This window comes from Enhydra lutris, unplaced genomic scaffold (assembly GCF_002288905.1).
Source record: "Enhydra lutris kenyoni isolate GAN:26980312 unplaced genomic scaffold, ASM228890v2 scaffoldscaffold24, whole genome shotgun sequence".
NCBI lineage: Eukaryota > Metazoa > Chordata > Mammalia > Carnivora > Mustelidae > Enhydra > Enhydra lutris.
In genome coordinates this window covers 2,233,093-2,248,368 of record NW_019154108.1, presented here as the reverse complement: position 1 = coordinate 2,248,368, position 15,276 = coordinate 2,233,093, and the positions used below count along the sequence as shown (strand labels likewise).

At 35.3% G+C, this 15,276-nt stretch overlaps 1 protein-coding gene across 1 annotated transcript in view; it reads left to right on the top strand.

Moving 5' to 3' along the window:
• The window catches only part of LOC111150717 (kinesin associated protein 3), a 166,606-nt gene that overhangs the window by 28,882 nt on the left and 122,448 nt on the right, over window positions 1-15,276 (top strand). The window contains exons 6-8 of the mRNA XM_022508269.1: window positions 7,655-7,754; window positions 8,810-8,934; window positions 10,941-11,039. Of these exons, the coding sequence (XP_022363977.1) occupies window positions 7,655-7,754; window positions 8,810-8,934; window positions 10,941-11,039 (324 nt within the window). The remainder of the gene's footprint in view (window positions 1-7,654; window positions 7,755-8,809; window positions 8,935-10,940; window positions 11,040-15,276) is intronic.

The window sequence follows — 15,276 nt, the reverse complement described above, 5'->3', positions numbered from 1 at the left end:
CTTCCAAAGAACCAGCTCCTAGTTTCATTGATTTGTTCTACTGTTCTTTTGGTTTCCATTTCATTGATTTCTGCTCTGATCTTTATTATTTCTCTTCTCCTGCTGGGTTTAGGCTTTCTTTGCTGTTCTTTGTCCAGCTTCTTTAGGTGTAGGGTTAGGTTGTGTATTTGAGACCTTTCTTGTTTCTTGAGAAAGGCTTGTATCGCTAGATGTTTTCCTCTCAGGACTGCCTTTGCTGTGTCGCACAGATTTTGAACAGTTGTGTTTTCATTGTAATTTGTTTCCATGAATTTTTTTCAGTTCTTCTTTAATTTCCTGGTTGACCCATTCATTCTTTAGTAGGATGCTCTTTAGCCTCCATGTATTTGGGTTCTTTCCAACTTTCCTCTTGTGACTGATTTCTAGCTTCAGAGCATTGTGGTCTGCAGATATTCAGGGAATGATCCCAGTCTTTTGGTACTGGTTGAGACCTGATTTGTGACCCAGGATGTGATATCTTCTGGAGAATGTTCCGTGTGCACTAGAGAAGAATGTGTATTCTGTTGCTTTGGGATGGGATGTTCTGAATATATCTGTGATGTCCATCTGGTTCCAACTCATATGTTTTTTAAAAAGAATTAGAATATTACACACGAACACCTGTTGACCATTACTCTATAATCTGAGTTTGGAGTCTGTTCATTCTTCTAGATCTTTTTCATATATGCCTTTATATATATATATATATATATATATATATATATATATAAACTCAAACACACACACACACACACACACACACACATATATACACATATATATGAATTTTTTATATAGTATTATTTTGTAAAAATTTAATAATATACTACTTTTTGTTAATTTTTTCTCTTATAGTAATGTTTTGAGATTACATGCAAATGGATATATATAATATAATAACTTTTTTAAAGATTTTATTTATTTATTTGAGAGAGAGAAATAGCAAGAGAGAGCACAAGCAGAGATGAGAGGGAGAAGCAAGCTCCCCACTGAGCAGGGACCCTGACGTGGGGCTCAATCCCAGGACTCTAGGATCATGACCTGAGCCAGAAGCAGACCCTTAACCGACTGAGCCACCCAGGTGCCCTGTAATCTAATTAGTTTTTAAACTATGTTTTATTACTGCTTTTTATGAAGCTTATATAAGCTTTAGCCATCCCATTTAGCCATTTAGCCATATTGATTGGTCATTATATTGTTTCCAAATTTTTCTGTGGAAACATTGCTTCAGTGAACATCTTTGTACATCTTTTCTTCCTCATCTTCTCCTTGTCCTGCTTCTCTTTCTCCTTCTTCTCCTCCTCCTCCTCCTCCTCCTCCTTCTCCTCCTTCTTCTCCTTCTTCTCCCCTCTCCTTCTTCTCCTCCTCCTCCTCCACTTCCTCCTCCTCCTCCTTCTTCTCATCATCCTTCTCCTTCTTCTCCTCCTCCTCCTCCTTTCAGACATAAAGCCATCTACTTAAAGCATGGATCCAGGGGTGCCTGGGTGGCTCAGTGGGTTAAGCCTCTGCCTTCAACTCAGGTCGTGATCTCCGGGGCCAGGGAGCGAGCCCCGCATGGGGCTCTCTGCTCAGTGGAGAGCCTGCCTCCCTCTGCCTGCCTCTCTGCCTACTTGTGACATCTCTCTCTTTCTCTCTTTCAAATAAATAAATAAAATCTTTAAAGAAAAATAAAGCATGGATCCAGGATACTTAGTGACACTTGCGTTCCTGCAGCAGGGACCAGAATCCTATTGCATTTAAACTGAACAGAAGCTGGGGCTAAAAGAATAAGAAAGTAGGTTTTTTTGTTTGTTTTTATGTAATTTGAACCACAGGATTTTGTGTTTATTTTTTCTTCCGACTCAATTCCATGAATCCCATAGCCTATTTAATTTATTGAGTTTATTTTTTTTCAATTAATTAACATGTAATATATTACTTGTTTCAGAGATACAAGTCTGTGATTCATTAGTCTTATACAATACCCAGTGCTCATTACAACACATACCCTCCCCAGTGTCTATCACCCAGTTACCCCATTTTCCCACCCCCATCCCCTGCAGCAATCCTCAGTTTGTTTCCTAAGAGTAAGGGTCTCTTATGGTTTGTCTTCCTCCCTGGTTTCATCACAAGCAAGGGGTTCTTTAAGGTGTGTACACAGAAACAGAGGTCATACAGAAATACAGGTCATAATGTTTTAAGGTATTTTGCCAAACTGCTTTCCAAAATGGTTGTGCTGCTCTGTCCCCAGACCAGTGGAATATGAAAGCAATCAAACTTAAAATATTTTTACATTGTGTTATGGTAATGAACAAGTTCTCTTTGTTTTAAATTGCATTTGCCTGATTTCTAATGAAATTTGCTTTTTTCCTCATGTCACTTTTGGAATTTCTACCCTGTGAAGTCTGTATTCCTGTCTAAAGTATTCGTGTGTGTGTGTGTGTGTGTGTGTGTGTGTGTGTGTGTGTGTGACTATACATATATTTATATTTATATAAATATATCCTTTTTACATAAATAATTTAGTATATAAATTTATATCGTTTATATCCTTTTTCTTTTATGTGCTTAGAAATAGTTTTTCTCAATTTGTTGTCTCTTTTTTATATCATGTATTTTTCCATCTGTTTACTTTCACCCTATTTGTGCCTTTGAATCTAAAATGTTTGTATTGTAGAAAGTATATAGTTGGATCATACTTTTTTTTTAAATTCTGCCAGTCTCTCCCTTTTGATTAGAGTGTTTTGTCTATTTACCATTAATGTAATTATTCATAAAGCTTGTTATTTAACACTTTGTATTTGTTTTCTATATCTTTTATCATTTTTGTTTCTATAACCCCTTATTACTGCCTTCTTTTATGTAAAATGGGCATTTTTTAGTATATCATTTTAATCCTTTTGCTGTTCTTTTATTACGTTTTCCTGAATTCTTTTCTGAGTGTTTGCCCTAGAATTACAGTTACCATCTTAAATTAAAATAATGTAGTTCAAATTAATAGTAATTTAACTTGAATAGTATGTAAAAACTTTGCTCCAATATACCTGTATCCCCTCTCCACTCCTTTGTACTATTGTAGTAATACAAGGTACATCATTACGCATTATTTGCCTATCAGCACAGTAATATAATTATTAATGTATGAGTTTTTTAATCAGATAGAAGAGTACAGTCAGAAATATGTTTATACTGTCTTTTTATTTATATAGTTATCTTTACCAGTGCTCTTTATTTCTTTGTGTGGATTTAAGTTCTTCTCTGATATTTTTTCATTTAAGCCTGAAGGATTCCCTTTAGTATTTCTCATAGGGAAGGTTTAATATCAGCAAATTATTTAAATTTTTGTTTACCTAAGAATAGAAATGACTTAATTTTTCCTTGGTGTTTGAATGGTAGTTTTGCTGGATGTAGAATTCTTGTTTGACTGTCTTTTTCTTTTAGTACTTTGACTATACCACCCCATTGTCTTCATGTCTCCACGGTTTCTGATATGAAATTTGTTGTTAATCTTATTAAGGATCCTGTGTAACTATTGAGCTGCTTTCTTCTTGCTGCTTTCAACATTTTCTTTGCCTTTGGCTTTTACCAGTTTGTCTTGCTTGGAGTTCATGGAACTCCTTGGATCTGCAGATTCATGTTTTTCATCAATCTTGGGAAATTTTGAGCATTATTTTGTCAAATATTCATTTAGCTCCTTTCTCTACTTTCCTTTTGGGACTCCATGTTAGTATGATTGTTTGGTGCCCTGTATGTCCTTGAGGCTCTATTTATTTTTCATTATTTTTTCTTTCAGTTTCTTAGACTGGATAATCTTAATTGGCCTGCCTTTTAATTTGTCAATTCTTTCTTTTTCTAGTTCACATCTGCTGTTAATACCTTCTGACCAACTTTTCATTTCAGATGTTGTACTTTATAACTCCAGAATTTTCATTTGGTTCGTATTTTGTGATTTGTATCTCCTTATTGATATTATTTGTTTGATGAGACATCATTCTCCTACCTTCCCATACTTTTCTTTAAATCTTTTGATAATCTTCTTTAGTTCATTGAATATATTTACAATAGCTAGTTTAAAGTCTTTGTCTCATAAATTCAACATCCAAGCTTCCTCATGGACAATTCCTATTGACTCCAGTGTTTACTGAGTACAGGACATAGCATCCTGTTTTCTCACATGTCTTTTAGTTTTTATTGTTGTTGAAATACTTTGGGGGCACTCCCTCTAGAGCTTGTTATATTTGCTGTTGGTTTAATGAGTGTCTTGGGTTAATTCTGAAAAGTCTGTATTCTTTGTGCTGTCACTGGAGCTTTCTAGCTCAGTTAGTTTAGTGTTAACTAATGATTAGATAGAGGTTATTTATTTATTTATTTTATATTTTTATTTATTTATTTGACAGACAGAGATCACAAGTAGGCAGAGAGGCAGGCAGAGAGAGAGGAGGAAGCAGGCTCCCTGAGGAGCAGAGAACCCAATGTGGGGCTCGATCCCAGGACCCTGGGATTATGACCTGAGCTGAAGGCAGAGGCTTTAACCCACTGAGCTACCCAGGCACCCCTGGATAGAGGTTTTTTAAATGCCTGGCCCTAAGTGTCCCAACCTCTGCTGAGGGGCTGTGTCTATGTGTCTGTTGGAGCATGTCTTCAGTATTTAAGCAGATAGTTTATAAGACCTTAGCCTTTACCTTTTTTAAAACTCTTTTTTTACTTATTTAGTTAATCTCTACACCCAGAGTGGGGCTCGAACTCATGACCCTGAGATCAAGAGTCTCATGCTGTACTGATGGAGCCTGCCGGGAACTCCCAAGCCCTTCACGTTTAATTCCTGCTTGTCCATTGCCTCAGGGTTGGCCAGAGATGAGAGAGTAGGTCTTTCTTAGGTCTTTCCCAGATATCAGCACATTCCTGCACATGTATATGGCCTTCTAGTTCCCCAGGAATTTATTGGAGCTTTTTAAAGACCTTGTAAATATCTCATTCCCCAGGTTTTTCCTTTTAAGGTGTTTTGGTCAGACTCTTGTTAACCCCAACTGGCAAGGCTACCACATGCAGTTACAATGTTGCCATCAGTGGTTTTCCACAAATGCCCTGGGTATAAACCTGTACAAAGCAATTTCTGAGTCAGGTAGAATAAATGCAAACCCTGAGAATGGAGCTTTCCAGCAAATATCCAGATAGGTCACATAGTGACAGCTCACTGGAGTAGGGGTTTTCAGGAGTGCCAAATTGTTCTGCCTCTTCCAGTTGCTGCTATGGTGCTCTTTTTCACAGATATTAAAATTGCAGTGCTGTTGGTTTTCAAGGCTTCCACAAAGTTACACAGAGGGGATAAAATTAGGGCAAGTTGAAACAGAGTTTTTACTGCTTTTACTAAGGTTCAGCCATATTTCTTAACTGTTGCAAAATGTAGTTAATTTCCAGGGTTCTAAAAAAGTTAATGGCACTTTTTACCAGTGTTTTAATTCACTTGTGGAGGAGTGGATTTTTGGAGGTCTTTACCGTTGTTTCAGAAATGCTTGGTTCTGGAATTCATTTTTGTTGAAAGTAAGAGGTAGAGGTATACGTTTTTTGCATGTTCAATGGCCAGTTATTCCAACCTACTTAGTGAATAACTCCTTCTTCCTCCAAAGATTTGAAATGCCTTTTCTGTTAAATGCCTGGCATTCTGTTATGCAATAGATACTTCTTGAAAGCTTATTCTGTGCCATGTACTATTCTGATACTTTCATAGGTATGTTTTAATGCTTTCTTTTCTTTTCTATTGATCTATTTGATAATGTGCATGTGATGTTTTGTTTTGTATTTTCAATAGAGTTTTAGAATAGGTAGGAGAAGTGTTCCAGTTTATTGATTTTTTAAAAATAGGTGTTACTGGTCTTGTACATTTTTTGAATATATTATTTTGAGATTTTTGAGATCACTTTATCATACGCTCTAAAAATTATAATGGAATTTTAATTATAATTAAAGGGAAGGCAGAACACCTTTACCGGTCTCTCTAGATTGCTTGCTCCATCAGACCCCCTTTATGAAGTTCTAATGCAGTTTCTGCTTCTAGGAGATGCTGTCAAGTGGTGAACTGCCAGTTCCCTGGATGTATTAGCTCCCCACTTTGGAGAGCTTTCAGCACCGTGGACAGCACCCCCTGCTGTCCATTCTACATGCTCAGTTCCCACTTGTTGCTCTTGGCTCCAGTGTTCTGGACCTGTTACCCTGGGGAGGAGTGGGGGGCGGTGTGTAAGGGAAAGGCGGGTTATTCTTTGGTCCTTGGCCAATTTTGGCCTGTGACTGGCCCTGCCCCACCACCGCTGTGAGAATCTCTCCCCAGAGCTGGTTCCTTTGCATCTCTCAGTTCAAGACCTCAGTGACAGTGAGTGGGGTGAAGAGTGCCAGGAGCACACAAGAGCCCTACTATTTCAGGCTTCACTGCATCTCTCCTTTGCCTTCCCTTCTAGTCATTTGGCAACTTCTACCTTACTTTTCAATCATAATATAAAATACATATTTATTTTTAAAAATCCCCATATAAATGGACCCACACAGTTCAAGCCAGTGTGTTCAAGGGCCAACTGTATATTCTAAGAAATACTGTTTCCCCTGGATTATAGCGGTGAAATAGTAATGCTGGATAAATAGAGTTAACTAGATTTTTTATTAAGTAAAACTTTGTGGAGCCTTTACATGTTAATGTATATTGCCTACCTATTTACTTCACTTCAGAAGATTTGTTCAGATCATATGGTATACCAGTACTCTGCATTGTGAGTATAAATAACATGAAATTATAGGATGTTTTCTAGTTTGAAAAATGCCTCACGAAGTAGATTAATGATACTTGTTTCATAATCTGAATGGCCACAGAGCACAAATAAGTTGAACACTTTCATTACCATAACAAATACCAATAACTCAGTCCATGAAGTGCAGTAGATTCTGAGTTCCTATTATAGAAAGTTGAATTATGATCTCTGTATAACACACAGATATTTCCTTTAATGCTTTAATATTTTAAGATTTGGTAAGCCATATAACAATTCTAATTTGAAACCAGTCTCATTGCTTTATGTTTACTTAGTATATGGTAATTCTCATTAATCAGTTCACTAAGTTTTTCCCCTTCTAAATATAAAAATCTAGCAGAGATGTTTATTCTACCCTGAAGCTAATTTTGTGGAAAAGATTTGTTTTATTTATGTCTGTTGGCATTAATTTAACATAATACTAAAATAGATTTATTTTTGTGTGTATAAGCTTTAGCTGGTTATTAATTTGCTTCAGTGGAGCTAGTGTTAGCCTGCTAAATTGTTCATTTTTTTTTTAGGCTCATTCTAGTTTTTTCCTTCTTCACAAACACATTAAATCAGATGTAAAAAAACAAACAAAAAATGTCACTGCAGTAGCAAGATTACAAGTGGAAATACAAACAAGAAAGAAATGGTCTTTTTGTTATTTTGTCACTATGATTTAGATAAAGTTTCTAAGTAAAAGTTGCATTTCAGCTTCAAAAACAGCTTTCTGTGTTGGAAAGAAGCATCCTCCTTTTTTGTCCCAGTTCTATCTTAGCTTTGTTATTTATTAATAAGTAGACATTTAAAACCAATCACCCTTTATACCTCAGGCAAGGCGATTGATCATTTTTGCATGTTCCTTTTTTCTTTAGAAACTGCCCTTGGTGCATTAGCAAGAGTCCTAAGAGAAGACTGGAAACAAAGTGTTGAGTTAGCTACAAATATAATTTACATCTTTTTTTGCTTTTCCAGGTAAGTATAAAAATAAGGAAATAAAAGTAGAAGTCTATCTGTGTTTCACTCTGTCAGTGGTTTGGATTGTGGATTATGGGTTTGCTCGGTCTTCCTGTGTGTCTGCCCATGCCCTGCCTCTGAACTCTTACTCTCTTTCCCTTTCTCTGCCCTCTCCATTGTTCTGTCCTTCATTCAGTCTATACTGACCCATGCATGTACATGGATATACACAGAATAGGATAGGAAATTGGTTTAGAATTTAAGAGTAGGGACTCTGGAAATAGACTGAATTTGAATCCAAGTACTGCTGTTTACTGCATGTGTGTTCTTGATTACATAATTCTGTGCCTCAATTTCCTCGTCTGTAAACTGGATAGTAATAGTAATACTATTTTTGGATACTTTTTAGAGTAAAGCATGACCCAGAGTACGTGCCAGTATATATAGGTATATGTGTGTATATATATTTCTATATGTGTATATATGTATGTATACATGTATATATAACTTATGTATCCATATATGCTGTTTATTTACATATATTCTCTAGAAAGATGTTTATTGAGACATTGTGAAAAGTTTCTAGCCAATCTCCAGAGAATTGCCTCTATTCTAAAAATGTGCCAGCATTAACAGATAGGTATTTATTGAATAAATACATGTATGAATGAATTGTATAGGAAACATATGTAAAAACCTGATTACTAATATTTTACTGGCTTACTCTCTGGTAATCTATTTTATTGAATATTAGTATTGTTGCATTATTATTTTACAGTAGTCTGAAATGTTGAGAGTATCTGCATAGTTAAAATGGTGGTTGACTACAAAAAATGCATTTTATTTCGTTTCTAACTTAAAAATAATTTTATTTCAGGTAAGGGTAATATATATAAAGTAATCTTATAATTTCAGGTCTTCATAGTATACCATGGATGTATTCATTTATTGAAATATATATCACATTTATGTTCTACATTAATTGTACCAATATTCAAGTGTTTATCCAAAATAACTTTCCTGAATGTAAAAAACATTGCTTTAAATACATAACTAAAATCTCTTCTTTAAAGCTTTTCTCAGTTTCATGGACTTATCACTCACTATAAAATTGGAGCTCTGTGTATGAATATCATTGATCATGAATTAAAAAGACATGAGCTGTGGCAAGAAGAACTCTCTAAGAAGAAGAAGGCTGATATCCTTTTAAAGTGGCATTTCACCCCAGTATTGTTGCTGTGAGCTTTGGATGGGTGGGATAGTTTGGGGTTTTTCTTGCCGTTTACATTATTTGGAAAAATAAAAGAGTGTTGAAGGTTAAGATGAAGAGTGAGACTATCAGAATGAATATAGTTTGATGTATGTTTTTTATCTCTTTGGTTAGTTGATAAGATAGAAGGAGCAGATAATAGTGGTCCTAGGTAATTGAACTGGTGAGTGGCTATATCATTATGTCCCCTAAGGTCCTTTGGTTAGCCGAAGTCTGACTCACCACTGTTGTTTATTAGTTCTGTCTTTGTCATAAGGTGACTTTGATTGGAATGGGTATGAATTTGATGAACAGAGTTTTAAATTCTATTTTGCTAATAAGTAAGTGCAAAAATTCTTAATACATATACATTTGAGAGGCCTGCAGAATGATGGAACCAAGGAAAAGAATCTTAAAAAATGATCTATTTTAACCTATCCTTCAATCAGGAATCTTTTCTGCAGCTTCCCTTACAATTTGGTTATTTACTCTCTTCTTTGACAATGTCACTGCTTATCGATTTAGTTTATTCTCTGGTTTGATATCCTATTTATTACTAATGTTATTTGCTTTAGGGTACTAAAATCCACTTGTCAATAACTTCTGTCCCTTGAATCTGATCTTGTATGCTAGAGCAATATAGACTTAAGGGGAGTCTCTTAAACATCACGTTTCTTGTATTTGAACATATTCATCATATTGCTTCTACAGTTTAATTTTTCTAGATCAAAGGCCCTTGCTTTTTCATAAGGCTTATTCAGCAACCATACTGGTAATTTTCCTTTGAACCCCATATTTATTGATCTCTTTTAAAAAGTAAAAATAGTATTACTGTTGTGCAGAGTATCATATGTTTCTTGCCTCTCCATCGTGGAATCCTCATGATAATCTAAAAGTGTACCCTAACACTCACACAGCTTTGACCTTTCTTAGTTAGGATCTTTCCAGGTATAGAAATTTTCTATTTGTGCTGTGAGCTTTGGACATTCTAGATTGGTGTTGAATTAAACTCTGTGGACAGTTCAATAATCCTGGAGACTTTAGATCGTTTCTGGAGTCACAAGTCTACTAAATATACCCAAAGTTCATTAAATAGGTGGGGTATGGAGAAAACTACTAACGGAACTTTTAGCAATCATTAATTTATATTTTGTGATTGTTCAGTGACAGGAACTGATATTTCAGGACACACCGTGTTCCTACGAGTGTCAGCTGCCATTGACTGTAAGAGGCATCGTTATTCATGAGTCACTAAGAATGGAAAATGTTTCAATGAAATTATGACATATCATGGATTATAGGATATACTGAATTGCAGGAGATTCCTTGTGTTTTGACACAAGCAGCAGTCAACAAGGAGGAAGTTTTTAAGTGCTTGGGGATCCTGAAGTCACACTGAAATAATTGATTATTTTTACAGGTGTCCAGGGGATTATTTGGGGCCATAAGATATAATTTTAAATTTTTGTTGACCTCTAACTTCGGGATATTTGTCTTTTGCTAGCAAGTCTTTAAGAGGGTATGAAAGAACTTTAGATCTAATCAACATTCTTTGAATATTCTGGGCATATGTCTGAGGTGGAATTTAGGATTCTTATTAACTACAACACTCTGTAACGCAGTAATCCTTTCGGTTCATGGATCCACTTGTTAATATGTTGAAAGAAACTTGTATGCGTTTGTAAGATATTTGCATAAAATTTCTGGGGATTCAGGTATTTGGTAACAACCCAAACATGTGTTCACCCAAGGTCTCCAAGCATCTTTGAGCCCTTGGTTAAGAAGTTCTAACAATTGTTGTGCAAAGATGAATATTTGAGTTTTAAATGATTGGTTAGAGAAAATAGCTAAATAATGCTGCACATGAACTACAATAGTACTATTCTTCATGGTATTTTTCAGTAGATTTTCTTTGCTTCATTGAGTATAGATGATCCTTAACTTAAGTTGCTTACTTGATGAAGACCCTGAAAACCAAACCTTGAGAAAAGATTATGAAAAAACCTTTAAAAAATACCAGGGGCTTGTGGTAAAACAGGAACAACTCTTACGAGGTATGATTTCCTAAGCAATGAGAGACACAACAAAGTGCTTACACTACATTAATTTTGTTCAATTTTTTTTCAGATCAGTAAAACTAGTATCAGAATAATTGAAAAGTCTCTAAATTTTAATATGCTATAAATTCTTTTGTTTTTAGCTTGTGTAATAATGTTTTAAGTTTCATTCTGCTATTTTTCCACAAAAAGGCCCTAATCAGCTCTTAAATGTGTATATACTTGTAATTTATTTACTCAGAAAGGATTGTTTTTAAAGATTTTATTTATTTATTTAACAGAGAGATACACAGCCAGAGAAGGAACACAAGCAGGGAGGAGTGGGAGAGGGAGAACCAGGCTTCCCGCTGAGCAGGGAGCCTGATGCGAGGCTTGAACCCAAGACCTTGGGATCATGACCTGAGCCGAAGGCAGCCGCTTAATGACTGAGCTACCCAGGCGCCCCTCAGAAAGGATTTTTTAATCCAGTGTTTGTCCTTTTCAATAATGACAATCTGATCCCTTGAACACTAATATTAACTAATTTTAGTTGTAATAGTACTAGTATCTTATTTAACTTGTTTTCCTAGAAATCGCTAAAAGATTTTTCAAAAACTTCTCTTGATTAATAAAAGTTTCTTTCTTCTTTCTGAGGTTTATTGAGAGCTCAACAATTCAGTAGTATGGTTTCACAATCATTGTAGGAGATGCAAAGTCTTATGAACATTAGTGAAAATAATGTGGGGATTTTAAGTGTGCCTTCGACTCCTGCTTTGTAGTTGACTATTGATTTTTTTCTAGTTTTGTTGAGGTGTAATTGACATATAACACTGTGTTAGGTGAAGACACACAGTGTGATGAGCTGGTGCACACATATATTGCAGAAATGTTTACCACAGTAAGGTTAGTTAAAATGTCCTTCACCTCACATAATTACCATTTTGTTGTTGTTATGGTGAGAAATTTTAGTATCTATTCTCATAGCAACATTCAAATATACAGTACAGTTTTGTTTACATTGGTTTACATTGTTTACATGGTTTACATTAGATCCCTGGAACGTACTTGTTTTATGTCTGGAGGTTTGTACCTGTTGACTAAGATCTTCCCCTTTCCCCCACAACCCAGCATCAGTCTACTCTGTTTTTAGGAGTACGGTATTTTCAGATCCCACATATTAAGTGAGAATATACAATATTTGTCTTCCTCTGTCTGATTTCACTTAAAATAATTCCCTCAAGGTCCATCTGTGTTGTCACAAATGGCAGAATATCCTCTTTTTTTTTAATGAATAATATTTCAGGGTGTGTGTGTGTGTGTGTGTGTGTGTGTGTGTGTGTGTGTACCACATCTTTATCTGTTCGTCCATCAATGGACAGTTAAGCTGCTTCATCTCTCAGTTATTGTGAATAATGCCTCACTGAACATAGGAATGCAGATAGCTCTTTGAGATCATCATTTCATTTCCTTTTACCCAGACATAGTGTTGCTGGATCATATGGTAGTTTTATTTTTAAATTTTTGAGAAACCTCCATACTCTTTTCCATAGTGGCTCCACCAATTTACATTCCTACCAAGAGTGCAGTTTACATTTCCCGCCAATTTACATTTTTTACTCCACATCCTTGTCAGCATTTATCTCTTATCTTTTTAATAATAGCCATTCTGCTTTATGAGGTATGAGGTGATCTGTCATTGTGGTATTGATTTCATTTGCATTTCCCTGATGATTAGTGATGTTGAGCACCTTTGTACTTATCTATTGGTGATTTGTACATCTTCTTTGGGGAAAATGTATTCAGATCCTTTGTCAATTTTTTTTAAAGATTTTTATTTATTTATTTGATAGACAGAGATCACAAGTAGGCAGAGAGGCAGGCAGAGAGAGAGAGGAAGGGAAGCAGGGTCCCCGCTGAGCAGAGAGCCCCATGTGGGGCTCAATCCCAGGACCCTGGGATCATGACCTGAGCAGAAGGCAGAGGCCTTAACCCACTGAGCCACCCAGGCCGCCCCCCTTTGTCCATTTTTAAATTAGATTTTTTATTTTGCTTTTTTTTTTTTTTTTTTGCTATTGAGTTTGAGTTTCTTACACCTTTTAGGTATTAACCCCATATCAGATACATGATTTACAGGTATTTTCTCCGATTCTGTAGGTTGCCTTTTCATTTTGTTGATTGTTTTTTGCTGTACAAAAGCTTTTTTAATTTGATGTAGTCTCACTTGTTGATAACTGCTTTTGTTGGTTGTGCTTTTGGTGTCATTTCCAAAAAAATCATTGCCAAAACTGATGTCAAGGAACTTTTTTCCTCTATTTTCTTCTAGGAATTTTACATTTTCAAGTCCTTAATTCTAAGGATTATTTTATTTCAGTCCTTTTTCTTTTTTCCTTTGTAAGTCCAGTTCATCTTTGTGAGTGGTATTAGGGGTCCAATTTCATTTTTTTGTATGTGAGTATTCAGTTGTCCCAGCATCCCCCTGCGCTTTTTTTTTTTTTTTTTTAAAGAAACTGTCCTTTCTCCTGTTGAGTATCCTTGGCTCTCTTGTCAAATATTAGTTGACCTTTATATGTGGATTTATTTTGAGCTCTTAGTTGTTTCATTGTTCTATTATGTCTGTTTTTATGCGAACACCATACTGTTTGATTACCACAGTTTCGTAATATATTCTAAAAACAAAGTATAAGGCCTCAGCTTTATACTTCTTCAAGGCTGCTTTGGCTGTTTTGATTCATTTTTTGTTTCATGTGAATTTTTGTTTTTTTTTTTTCTATTTCTGTGAAAAATTGGAATTCTGTGAAAAATTGACATTGGAGATTTTTTTTGACATTGGAATTTTGACAGAGGACATGGCTCTATAGATGTCTTTGGGTAGTATGGACATTTTAATGATAACTCATTCCATCCTTGAGCCCAGGATATCTTTACATTTATTTGTGTCTTCAGAGTTCTTTCATTAGTGTCTTAACAGTTTTCGGTGTATAGATCCTCCACTTCTTTGGTGAAATTTATTCCTAGGCATATTATTGTTTTCGATGCTATAATAAATGAGATTGTTTTATTTCCTTTTATAGTTGTTAGTGTATGGGAGGAGTACAACTGATTTTTTGTATTGATTTTTTTATCATAAAATTTTACCAAATTCATTTATTCTGAATATGGATAAGGAAGATGTGGTCCATATTCTAATAGTGTTTTAGTAGTCTTAAGGATATAAGATTATGTCTTCAGTAAATGGAGACATTTTCATGTCTTCCTTTCCAATTTTGTATGCCTTTATTTCTTTTTCTTGTCTAAATTCTCTGGCTAGTTCTTCCAGTATTATATTGAATAAAGGTGTCCAGAGTGAGCATTTCTTGCCTTGCTGCTAATCTTAAAGTAAAAGCTTTCATTTTTTCACTGTTAAGTATGATATTCTTACTAAAATTTTCAATTTAACTACTTTCTGTCCCTAGGAGTTTAATATGAAAAGATGTTGAATTTTGTCAAATGCTTTTTCTGCATCTACTGAGATGATCATATGATTTTTGTCTTTTATTCTACTAATGTGATGTGTCATATTTTTCTATTTGTGTATGCTGAACCATCTGTGCATCCCAGGGATAAATCCTTCTTTGTTGTGCTATGTGATACTTTTAATGTGCTATGCATTCAATTTGCTAGTATTTTATTGAGAATTTTTATATCTCTGTTCATCAACAATACTGGTCTGTAGTTTTTTGTTTTATATTTTTCCTTGTAGTGTCCTTATCTAGCTTTGTGTATCAGGGTAACTCTTCAACTTTTTGGAAGAGTTTGAGAAGGATTGGCATTTAGTTCTTCTTTAAGTGTTTGGTAGGAGTAGTCTGTGAAGCCATCTGGTCCTAGGCTTTTCTTTTTGCAAGGTTTGTGCTTATTGATTCAATCTGCTGACTCATTATTGGTCTGTTCAGATTTTCTTCATGATTCAGTCTTGATAGGTTGTATTTATCTAGAAATTTATTCTTTTTTCTAGGATATCCACTTGGCTTGTAATTATTTATCTTAGTCTCTCTTTTTTTTTTTTTTTAAAGATTTTATTATTTATTTGTCAGAGAGGGAGAGAGAGCAGGCAGACAGAAGGCAGTCAGAGGCAGAGGGAGAAGCAGGCTCCCTGCTGAGCAAGGAGCCCGATGTGGGACTCGATCCCAGGACGCTAGGATCATGACCTGAGCCGAAGGCAGCTGCTTAACCAACTGAGCCACCCAGGCGTCCCTTATCTTAGTCTCTTAAGATCCAT